This window comes from Lepus europaeus, chromosome 3, assembly GCF_033115175.1.
Source record: "Lepus europaeus isolate LE1 chromosome 3, mLepTim1.pri, whole genome shotgun sequence".
NCBI classification, from domain to species: domain Eukaryota; kingdom Metazoa; phylum Chordata; class Mammalia; order Lagomorpha; family Leporidae; genus Lepus; species Lepus europaeus.
Window position 1 is genome coordinate 74840084 of NC_084829.1, and position 13099 is coordinate 74853182.

At 36.8% G+C, this 13099-nt stretch overlaps 1 protein-coding gene across 1 annotated transcript in view; it reads left to right on the forward strand.

Moving 5' to 3' along the window:
• MEI4 (meiotic double-stranded break formation protein 4) overlaps positions 1 to 13099 on the forward strand; it is a 153351-nt gene that overhangs the window by 32791 nt on the left and 107461 nt on the right. The window contains exon 2 of the mRNA XM_062187226.1: positions 4476 to 5008. Coding sequence (XP_062043210.1) covers positions 4476 to 5008 — 533 coding nt within the window. The remainder of the gene's footprint in view (positions 1 to 4475; positions 5009 to 13099) is intronic.

The following is a 13099-nucleotide window of genomic DNA, read 5'->3' on the forward strand; positions in this document are numbered from 1 at the left end:
TCTAAATGGACACAACAGTCAGAGGCTGAGCAAAGCTGAAACCAAGAGCCAGGAGCTCCATCTGGTTATTCCTCATGAAGTGGCAGGAGCAAAGATACTTGGGCTACTATCTGCTGCCTTTCATGGTGCATTAGCAGGAAAGTGGTTCAGAAGCAGAGCAGCTGGGACTCAAACCACTACTCTGCCTGTGTCAAATGCAGTGGCTTAAACAACACCTCTGCACTGGCCCCCAGCTAGTTTTTTTTTTTTAATATTTAAAATAACTATTGCAATAACTGTACTCTTTCTGTTTATCTATCTACCTAACCATCTATATCAATACTTATTGCAGTTTAATGTAAGTTGCCATGAAGTTGACCCTAGTTCATTATAAACATTAAAGATGAGAGATGATCTGTCACTGTTGGCAGCAAATTGCAACGTTAAGTTCTTTTCATGATAAGGTGTCTTCTGTAAGTGATACTGTGGTCCATTGAAAGAACCACAAAGATGAAAGGAGACATCCCCTCAAGGAGCTCCTAAACAAGTGAATAGCACATAGAAATCGATGGATAATAAAATAGAAATATACAGTCGTTGGTAGGGGAGTACAGGGGCTTCTGTTGCTCTGACGTGATTGAACTTGAAACTGAAGAATTGGTTTCACTTGCTGATGATGTGTCTTAATTCTCTGAAACAAGTTCAGCCTATATGTACCAATAAATTAGAAATTATAATGACATATCTTCCTTGTTTGTTATGAACATCAGTTGAATTATTTGATGAAACTACTTCGTAAGGCAAAATATGAGTATCATATTCTTTTATTCAATAGTTTGACTTTAATACTGATAGCCATATTGTATAAAATGTCAGCCTGGTCTTCTTTCGTGAAGTTGATACACTCCAAGAGAGCACTGGGGAAGCTCTTCTCTGCATGTTTTCCATATTGGCATTTCCAACACATAACCCTCATTACACTTTTTTGAAGATGTAAAAAATAAAGTAGTCATGAAGAATGATGATCAATTGTATATATTCTTGTCCAGCGAAACATCCAGGTAAAACTACTCACTTCTAGATTGTTCCTGTTGCATATGAAGGTATGCTGGTAGTCATGATTTGCCAAAAGGCACACTTATGGAGTAGAGTTGGAAATTGAAACCAGAAATCAGCTTTTGCTGTCCTGTTTATTAGTTGGTAGAATTCATCTTAAAAATTCCTTGAAATCTTCGTCATGAAGTTCAGCTTACCTGGATGGAAATTTCCTTGGGGTTACAAAAGTGTTTACTTTGTAGAGACCAGTTTTGACTTCCATGAAATAAAAGTATAAATTTACCTGAATATTTACTATTATTTATGAAGGTAAAAGTGGATATGTTGAGAAGGAGTCATTTCAAATGTCTGTTCTTGCTCATGAAAAGTAGGACTGCTTAAGATGATCAGGCTATCTGGATATTTTATATAGAGAAAGCTACCTGCAGTTAAATTCCTTGATGGTAGACAAGAACATTTTAAAACTTTTTGTGTTATCTCCCTAAGCTTGGAGTTCAGATGCTTTACTGATGATTAGCAAGTATATATCTGCACATTTGCAGTGGCTATAATAGGCACTTGTTAAATGTGTGAATTCTAAATTAAAACTGTATCCTCTGATTCTACTTCTTCAGCTTCTGATTTTACTAAAGTACAAAAGAGCAACAAATTATATAGGTTTACAAATATATGGTGGACAGCATAACAAATGTCAGTTTCACTGTTCTTATGCTCTATCTCCCTAACTCCAACTGTAAGGAACTATCAGTGTTGGGTTAGACCTGTTTAAGCTCTTGAATGACTCATAGTTTTGTACATACTGTACATTATTCTCTTGCTTCCTCTAGTCTCACATGAAAAATTTTATTTCCACATACTAAGCCACCATCCACTGAGCTAATTAATTCAGTCTCCTACCTTCTCCAGGGCCATGTGTCACACCTACCATTATTTTTAAAAAAATCATTTATTTATTTATTTGCATGGCAGAGTGACAGAGAGGGAGGGAGAGACAATGAGAGAAATCTATCCACTGGTTTACTTCTGAAATTGCTATAACAGCTGAGTCTGGGCCAGATCAAAGCCAGGAGCCAGGAATTCCATCTTGGTCTCTCTTATGGGTGGCAGGGGCCTAAGTATTTGAACTATCTTCTGCTGCTTTCCTAGGCAATCAGCAGAAATCTTGATCAGAAGCAGAGCAGCCAGGACTAGACCAGCACTCCTATAAGGAATGCCTGCATTTCAAGTGATGATTTAGCTAGCTGTCCTACAATGCTGGCCCCACACCTGCCACTCTTATTTCCTCTTACAACTCTGATCTCTGCATCTCTCTCATTTTTCTTTTTTTGTCTGAATTGGTTCAAATGTCTTCCAATTTCGATTTGTCACACCATATTTGTCTATAGTTATTATCCATTTTATACTTTCCAGATCAAAGTCCTCAGAAGAGTTGGCCACTGTTTGCTTACTTTCTTCCTGTTTATTCATTTAGACCATTGTATCCAGTCCTCTGTCACCCTGATTGACCAAAGCTTCTGTGGATAAAGCTGGTATGGATTTGTTCCTGGTGATTTTCTAATTGGCAAGTCCAATAGATCTTTTTTTTTTTTTTCTGTCCTCTGTTTTATAACACTTATTCACTGCATGCAGTTCTCCTTGAAGCTGTCTCCTTGACACATTTTTATCATTCCTGTACCACTTTGATCTTACTTTTCTTTCTCCTTAGTAATGGTTCTTTCTCCACCTAGCTCTCAACTATTGATGCCCTTCAGGATCATACTTTGATCCTTTGTTTTACTTGCTGGCCATCCTCTTCTTGAGTGATTGAAGCCATTTTCAAAGTCTGAGATATCCCCTACACACTGTTGACTCCAAAAATGTATTTTTCATTTAACCCAATTTCTATATGAACTGTGCTGTGTGGATTTTATCTGGCTGCTTGAACATTTACATGATCAGCCCTGAACTTGTCACTGTCTCTCCTAAGTCAGTTCTTTGTATTTTCGGCATTTTAATTGGTAGCTCTGTCATTTATCCAGTCACCTGAGTCAGAACCATGAGATGCATTTATTCTTCCTTCTACTTCATTACCCAAATGCAGTCAGTAATCTGGTTTTAAAGTTATATTTTGATATTTTGTATGTGTTTCCCAGTAAAGCATTTTCTTGCCCTTCTACAATAGCTGCTTCATTCATTTCTTTCATTCCCTGATATTGATTAATTGTTCTCTCAATATTACATTATATTTTCCTTGAATTTCCATTTCCTGTAGACACCCAATGCAATGCTTTTTCAAATTAAAATAGCATTTCATTTTCCTGTACTACTACTTTTCACACCTAATTCCTGTTCCCATTACCAATAGCCAAATTCCTCCTACTATATAGATATAGATATAGATATAGATAGATAGATTAAATGTTCATTGGGAACTTTTATATTTAGCTCATATATTTCACTCATAATCATTTTTTAAAAAAGAATCCACCTCCTTGTTTGTGTTTATAATGACAGATCTGTCAAAGAATGACCTGAAGTTACTAGTTTTGGGCTTTAAATACAGCATTTCTCAGTCAGAATCAGAAGGTTGGAGAGGTTATAGGCATGGTTTCAGTAGCCTAAATCTATATTTGTAGTGGTATTTATATCACATACATGTACACAAAAGATGAAAATATTGTCTGTATTTGTATTTACATATTTGGTACCTGTTTGTATGTGTGTGTAATTTTTCCAAAGGGATCTTACATTTTTCAAGTTGGAATTTGATTCTATAAACCATAGGATGAATTCCAAGGTTCTTAACACATCTTATAAGATCTTTTATGATCTAGCCTACATATTTACCTATCTTAATCTCTTGCTGTGAAAACAGCATCAATCTATTTGATATATGTAATTCTCTTGACTTTTTCCATTTCCCCAACTTTAACTTTGAATTCTTTCTTTACTTTCTGAGTAGCTCCAGCATGACATTTTCCTAGATACATTAACCTGCCCAGACACAATGGACTGTTTAATGGTCCTCCTATTTTCTTACTGCCCAAGGAAGTATCCATCTCTGGATATTCTTTATTGCTTGGTTGTCACCTCTTAGAACCTATACCAACCTATGATCACTTTTGGGCCATGTGGCGTTCTCTGTATCTCTCAGGTATGGCATGCAGTTGACTGAGACACAGGAACTGGAAAATACATGGGTGAATCACTTTTGATTTCTAGCTGTGAAGATAGTCATATTAAACAGTCATATTACGTAATGTATTTACATAATTAAATATTAAATAATTTATTTCAGTTTTCCCCCATGTAGTTTTTATGCTACTACTTGTGAATTATTTAATATGTATGTATGTAATGCTTCATTTAATATTTTAAGTCTAGAAAAATCAATATCTAGTTTTTATGTTAAGAAATTTTAGCTACAGGAAGATTAACTCTTTTATTCCTTTCTTTTTCAGGAAACCTATCTTCCCAGTTACAGGCTCAGGAACCCATTTCTGAGAATACATTATCTCTGATGGAAGATTCTGGATGTGATTTATCAAATGAGCAGAGAATTGAAGTTTCAGAGCTGTCCCAGAATTTTGTGGAAAGCTGCACACCCACACCTTTTCTACCACTTCCACTTTTGAAAAGACCTAGTGCTACCCCAGGAAATCCTCTGTCTTCTCACATGCAGTTCTTGCAACATCTACTTAAATTAAAGAATTTGACAGAATCAGGTAGTCTGAAAACAGACTTAACCCATTTTGAGAAAGACTCTTCCACAGTCTCTGATTCTGTTTTTCAGTTGCTGGATGGCCTGATCACTTTCTATCATAATCCCAAACTTCCCTTTTCAAGCTTTTGTACAGAAGCTGTTGGTACTTTAGCTAGCCTGATCAGTGATAATAACTTATCTAGTCATATTCTTAAAAAGTGTTCCAAGAAGTTGGAAGAATTTGAGAAAACTCTACTACAAGTTATTTTAGGAAACAACCATTTAAATCGGGTAAGTAACACATCTCTCTTTTTATGAAAGAAGATGTCAGTAATGTTAGTGAACATTCACTGTGGATAATGTCTATTGTTTTCTTTAGCCTTGTGGTCCAGAGTCTTATCTAGCTCTCCGCAGTTCTTATCCCTTGTCAGTCTTCACCTCGGGCCTCCCACTGCTGTTGTGTAGTTCTCTGCATGGATGCCTATGCTTCAAGCTTGTGGTTCTCTACTCTGAATTACTTTTCCCTTTTTTTTTTTTTAAAGATTTATTTATTTATTTGTAAGATAGAGTTACAGAGAGAGAGAGAGAGAGAGAGAGAGAGAGAGGTGGAGAGAGAAAGGAAAGAAGAGACCTTCTTTTTATTTATTTATTTATTTTTTTTTTAATTTTTGACAGGCAGAGTGGACAGAGAGAGAGAGAGACAGAGAGAAAGGTCTTCCCTTTGCCGTTGGTTCACCCTCCAATGGCCGCCGCGGTAGCGCGCTGCGGCCGGCGCACCATGCTGATCCGATGGCAGGAGCCAGGTGCTTCTCCTGGTCTCCCATGGGGTGCAGGACCCAAGCACTTGGGCCATCCTCCACTGCACTCCCTGGCCACAGCAGAGAGCTGGCCTGGAAGAGGGGCAACAGGGACAGGATTGGTGCCCCGACCGGGACTAGAACCCGGTGTGCCAGCACCGCAAGGCAGAGGATTAGCCTAGTGAGCCGCGGCGCCGGCCGAGACCTTCTTTCTACTGGGTTACTACTGAAATGGACTCAACAGCCAGAGCTGGTACAGGCTGAAACCAGGAGCCAGGAACTCCATCCAGGTATCCCTTATGGGTAGCAAATGTCCAAGTTCTTGGGGCATTTCCCACTGCTTTCTCAGGTCAATAGCATGGAGCTGGATTGGAAGTAGAGTAGCTGAGACTCAAACCTGTACTCATATGGGATGCCAATATCGCAGGCAGCAGTTTATCCCACTTTGCCACACAACACTGACCCCTATTTCTTCCTGTTTTCTTTTTTTTTTAATCAGCATCCTTGCATTCTTTTATTCTTTATATTTTTACCTGCTTTTGTTTATTTCTATTACTGAAATAGTCTCAATGTTCTTTAGAAAATCACTAACTCTAATTTTTCAAATTATAACTTCTGTGTGTAAGTTCTGCATTGATTGCCCATACTGCATTGACTGTTTTCTTTTCCTGTCATTGACTAGCTAAATGCTGAGAACCAAAGAATATTTATTTCTCCTTCTTTGGACCTTCCCTTGTAAATATGACCATGACCCTTGTTAGATGTGGGTTCGTTCAATAAGTTGGCTGAGTAACACATAATGTGAGACTTAATTCTTTTTTTTTTAATATTTATTTATGTATTTGATGGGCAGAATTAGAGAGAGAGGTCTTCCATCCACTGGTTCACTCTCCAAGTAACTGCAATGGCCAGAGCTGAGTTGATCTGAAGTTAGAAACCAGGAGCCTCTCTGGATTTCTGGGTCTCCCACATGGGTTCAGGGGCCCAAGCACTTGAGTCATCTTCCGCTGCTTTCCTAGGCCATAAGCAGAGAGCTAAATAGGAAGAGGAGCAGCCAGGATTCAAACTGGTGCCCTTATGGGATGCGGGTGCCTCAAGCACTGGCTTAACCTACTAGGCCACAGCGACAGCCCAGAAACTTCATTCTTTATTTATATAACATGGCTTAGAAAGGTTGATCAGGGATTCTTCTTTAACAAGTGACATTGCGGTAACCTGAAATTGTTTTGTTGTTTGACTCTTAAGACACATAAGGAGTTTGATTTTTATATTGATTTCTATCATCTTTACTATCTCTGATCCTTTGGAAAACTTTAAGTGCCTTCACATTTTAATCCTTTTTAATGGACTGCTAAAAATATCAGAGAAGGCCAAAGATCTAACTTACTCACTATAGTTTACAGTAGGAAAAAAGTTATACTTGGTTTCCTTGGATAGATCCGTGTTAAAGGTTCGTCCACAATGCTATGAGCTAACATTCAGTTTTTGTACAGTGGAGGCTTTATCTCAATTTTCAAAACTCTTATAAAATTTGAAGTGATAAAGTAATTTGTTGTACATACATCTGTTCTGTCCTTCTCTATTAAGGTGTGATTTGATCAATATTTAGAAAGTTTCTTTTTTTATTATACTTGTGGCATTTGTGAAAATATTGACTTTTTTGTCTGGGAGACTGAATGTTTTCTGCTGGACACAGTCAGTCAGGAATTAAATATCAGATTTTTTTTATAGTCATACCTGAGATATTATCTTATCATCTTTCCTGTTGCTATAATAAATAATACAGAATGGACAATTTTAAAGAAATTTATTTTGGCTCACAATACTGGAGGATGAGTACCTAGTGAGTATGGCACTGGCATCTGTCCTGGACATCTGTGGAGGATGTTCTTGGTGGATCATAACCTGGCAAAGGGCATCACATGGCAAGACCAAGGAAGAGTGCTAGTGTAGGTTATGTCATTTTCTTTAAAATGCTACTTAGTGACAGGAATTTCATTCTTATCATGTCTTTTGCAACAAAATGACAAAATTAATGCAATGAGAGACCATTATGTATAGTGAAGTAAGCCAATCCCCAACAGACAAGTATCATGTTTTCTCTGGTATGTTGTATCTAATATAGAATACAAAAAAAAAAAAAAGTAAAAGAGTAAAACTGATATCTTATGATTTGATAATTGTGTATAATTTTGTCTATACTCCTGTGATCTTTCTACTTTTTGCTTGTTAGTGGTACATTAAGACTATGATTGTAAAGTAACCTAAGTTTATGTCATTGCAAAAATTGAAGCAATAAAAAAGAAAGGAAGTAAGAAGGAGGTTGAAGGAGGGAGGCAGGGAAATATGTTTATTGTCTTAGAATTGTAACTATGAAATCCGTTTTCTTTATATTAATAGAATTCTTTAAAATCTGCTAATACCATCCTGGGAGCTGTACCCTTAAGACTTCATCTAGTCCTAATTGCTTCACAAAGACAATGCCTCCAAAACTACTACACATTAATTAGGAGATTGGGTTTTCAACACATGAACTTTTAGGGTGGCATATCCAAATCAGAGCACATATATAATCTGTTTCTTAACCATCAATTCATATCTGAAATAATTAATATGCCTTAATCATTGCATATTTTTGCATTATTCTTGTTTTTTAAGGTTTATTTTATTTTGTTTGAAAGACAGAGTTAAAGGGAGAGGTAGAGACAGAGAGAGAGAGGTCTTCCATCTTCTGGTTCACTCCCCAAATGGCCACAATGGCTGGAGCTGAGCTGATCAAAAGCCAGGGGTCAGGAGCTTTTTCTGGGTCTCCCACTCGGGTTCAAGGGCCCAAGGACTTGGGTCATCCTCCACTGCTTTCCCAGGTGCATCAGCAGGGAACTGGATAGGAAGTGGAGCAGCTAGGAATCAAACCAGTGCCCATATGAGATGCTGGCCCTGCAGGGAGGGGCATTAACCATCTGTGCCACTGTGTCAGCCCCTACGTTATTCTTTTAAAGCTATCTTTAAAAGATTATATGAGACTTAAAGCCATGCAGATACTGTGCTTTATATTCACGGTTACCAGATGGTGCACATAGTTTTTCACTCTAGTCTTTCCCTAACTTAAGGTTTGGGTATTGCTATGACTTAAAGTTATGGAAGTATGAGGACGTATAAAGAAGATTATTTAGTTCAGACAATTTTGAAGTGTGTATTTTCAATATCATTTAATGTTGTGGCAATCATTGCTGAATAGTTGGTCAGCAGGGAAACATCAGATGAATGAAGGATTTTCCTGTAGAAGTAATTGCTGCATTCAGAGAAAGTAGAGTTATAACATTATTCATGATACTCACAATCAGGATGATGATTCATAAGTAAATATTGATGGCATTCTCTCTCAGGATCTTTTTCTTCTCCACAACAATATCATTTTTGTGTAAATCGTGTAAATTTTCGTTGTTGTTCCCTTCATCATCTTTATCCAGATATGTTCATAAAACTCGAGTCTATATTGGAAAAATTGACCAATATCCACTCTTTAGAAATGCTTTCTTTTTCAGGCTCTCCTTGAGTTAAAGAGAAAAGAGATTCTGACATGAAATACAGTATAACTACTATTACTGTATACTTATTGATACTGTACTTGATGGAATAAAAGGAAAGACCAAAGTTCAGAAGAAAAATTACTTCAATGAAAAGTGTTCTTTAGTAAATTGGAGGTGTTTAGATTGTTTTGCTAAAAACTTGAGAGTTCCTATTGTTTTCATGAAAATAAACTTATGTTTAACAGTATGATAGGGAAAGGTATGATATTAATACTTCAATGTTCTACCAGTGGGATTTCACGTGTTTATAATTTTTGTATATCCAGGTTATAAACACAATAAAACCTCAACTAACATATTTGTTATCAATAGGTTCCATAGTAAAATAAATCTTACTATAACTTAGTTTTTCTTTGATGATCAATAAGAAGTTATCTTTCAAAATTTTGAAATTATGTTAGAAATATAAGTTATCATGGCTGTATGCATTGAAAGGAGATTGAAATGAGATGCTCTGGGAATTGTTTTGAATAATTCTTTGATATTAGCTTGGTTGGAATTATAATAAATTTAGAAGAAAATATATGACTTGTGCCATCAGATTTGAATAAACTATTGTTATGCAATTTTAAGACCCTTACATTTTTAAAATAGGAAACAATTATCTCAATCTTGTGTTTCATATTTTTAGAATATTACCACTAATTTGGGCCTGGAAGGTATAATCTACAATAATATACCTTAAGGATAATGAAGGCCAGCGCTGTGGTGCAGCAGGTTACCGCCCTGACCTGAAGTACTGCATCCCACATGGGCGCTGGTTGGAGACCCAGCTGCTCCACTTCCAATCAAGCTCTCTGCTATGGCCTGGGAAAGCAGCAGAGAATGGCCCAAGTCCTTGGGCCCCTGTACCCACGTGGGAGACCAGAGGAAGCTCCTGGCTCCTGGCTTTGGATCAGTGCAGCTCCAGCCATTGTGGCCATCTGGGGAGTGAACCAGCAGATGGAAGACCTCTCTCTCTCTCTCTCTCTCTCTCTGTAACTCTGACTTTCAAATAAATAAATAAATAAATCTTTTTTAAAAAGGATAATGAAGATATATAAGGTATGGGGACTATTCTGAGGAGCTAGAGAAAAATCTTGACTTAACGTGAGATTCAGTACTCCAAAGCACTCCAAAAGCACTCCCAGTATGGCACCTTCAACAACAACCTATGTAGTTGCTTGGTGTCAGAATTTATATTTTAGTTCTCTAGTGCCCTTTTTTTGACTGAAATACTGACCTTCCCTATAATTCCAGACATAATATGTGTTTTTTCCACTAGAAGAAATATGAGCTAATCTTAGAACTGTACTGCTGCTCATTTCTTTATAGGCCATCATACGTTTCTATGATATTGTATGATACTGGAAGAGAAAACACCAGAAGGGCTATGATTATATTTAGACTTATGAGAATATTTTATTTAAAAGCTTTTATTTGTTTTTAAGGGATGATATGGATATGTTATTATAAATATGAAAATCAATTGTTATCATTGTGCTGTAACACATTTTTAAATCAGCATGCATTATTATGCTTCCAGCTTTATTCTTCCTTTGTATTTTGGGGTGCTTTGTGGTTACGTGTGGGTTTTGGCATTTTTTTTTCATTTATGTAAAGTCTGCCATTGGAATTTTGATGGGAATTGTGTTGAATCTATAGATGACTGAATTATAGGGATATTTAAAAATATTAATGCTTCTCATCAATGAACATGGAATATCTTTTATCTCTTTTAAAAATTTATCAGTGTTTCAGTGTATAAAATCTTCCACCTATTTTCTAAAGCTTATACCTTGATATTTTATTATTTTTGTTTCTGTTTTAAATCAGATAATTGCCTTAACTTTGTTTTCAGAAAATTTGTGATTGTGTATAGAAACATGATTGATTTTTGTATGTTGATTTTATATTCTGAAATTTCACTGAATTCATTTATTAGTCTTAACGATTTCATTGTTGAATCTTTAGGATTTTCTTTAAGAATTTATTTTATTTTATTTAAAAGGCAGAGTTACGGAGAGGGAGAGACAGAGAGATCAATATTCCATCCGCTAGTTTACTTACCAAATGGTCATAATGGCCAGGGTTGGTCCAGGCTGAAGCCAAGAGCCAGGAGCCAGGAGTTTCTTTCAGGTCTCCCACCTGTGTGCATGTACCCAAGCTTTTGGGCCCTCTCTACTGCTTTCCAAGGCTCATTATCTGGGAGCTGAATCAAAAGAGGAGTAGACAGGACTCAAACTGGCTCTCATATGGGAAGCCAGTGTTGCAGGTGGGGGCTTTACCCACTTCACCACACTGCTGTCCCCAAGGATTTTCTACATATAGTGTTATAACCTCTGCAAATAGAGATGGCTTTGATGTCAGGATGAAGCTGGCCTCATGAAATGTGTTTGGGCATGTTCCTTCTCCTGTTTTCAGACATAGTTTAAGAAGTAATGGTATTTATTGATTCTTTTTTTAAATTTATTTTGAGAGAGAAGGGGAGGCAGAGGGAGAGGGAGAGAGAGAGAGAGAGAGAGAGAGAGATCGATCTTCCATTCTCTGGTTCACTCCCCAATTGGCTTTAATGGCCGGAGCTGTGCCAACCTGAAGCCAGGAGCCAGGAGCTTCTTCTAGGTCTCCCACATTGGTACAGGGGCCCAAGGACTTTGGCCATCTTCTATTGCTTTCCCAGGTGATAGCAGAGAGCTTGACCAGAAGCAGAGCAGCCAGGATTCGAACCACCACTCACATGGGATGCTGGCACTGCAGGCAGTGGTTTTACCCACTGTGCCACAGCGCCGGCCCCTGTATTGATTCTTTTTTTTTTTTTTAAGATCTATTTATTTATTTGAAAGCATTACACAGAGAGAGGAGATGCAGAGAGAGAGAGAGAGAGAGAGAGAGAGAGAGAGAGAGAGAGAGATCTTCCATACGTGGTTCATTCCCCGATTCAGAGCCAGGAGCTTTTTCCAGGTCTCCCATGTGGATGCAGGATCCCAAGGACTTGGGCCATCTTCTACTGCTTTCCCAAGCCATAGCAGAGAGCTGGATCAGAAGTGGAGCAGCCAGTTCTCCAACCAGCGCCCATATGAGATGTTGGAGACTCAGCAGAGGGTGTTAAGCTGCCCTGCCACAATGCTGCCCAACCCCCATTGATTCTTTTATGAATGTTCAGTAGAACTCACACATGAAGCAATCAAGTTCTTTATTGAGTGATTTTTGATTACTTATTCAATTTTCTTTCTTGTTAATGGGTCTGTTCATGCTTTCTATTTCTTCCTGATTCAGGTATGATAGCTTATAATGTATTTTTCTAGGAATTTATCCATGTCTTCTAAGTAACTGTTGACATGATTGTACATAATAGTCCCTTATATTTATTTTATGCCTAAACCATCCATTATTAAATGTTATTTATTTGAGTATTCTTTCTCTTTTTCTTGTTCTAGGTAAAATTTGTTATTTTAAAAAATAGAACATTAAAAATATGTTCTAAACAGCAACATATTTATTGATTTTTTTCCTATTGTTTCTTGGTTCTCTATTCCTTTATTTCTGTGATTATCTTTATTATATCTTGCTTTCTGCCTATCTGGGGTTTAGTTTGTTCATTTCAGTGTACTTCAATATTCATTTACAATAATGGATGGAAAATCAAGACAGAAAATCAATAAGGAAACAGCTGACTTGAACAACACTGTAGATCAAATGAATTTATCTGACATATACAGAGTTTTGTACTTAGCAGAAGACAGATAGACTTTCTTCTCAAGTATATACAGACTATTCTTCAGGAGAGGTTGCGTTTTAGTTCACAAAACAAGTCTTAATAGTTTTAGAAGTTTAATATTACTCAAAATATATTTTCTAACCACAGTGTAATTAAACTAGTATTCAATAACAATAAATAAAATTAGAAAATTCAAAAAGATGTGAACTCACAACAACACACTAATGTACATAGAGAAAATCAGAAAGAATTTTCAAAAATATCTCAAAACAAGTGAAAATGAAAACAGAATTTGCCA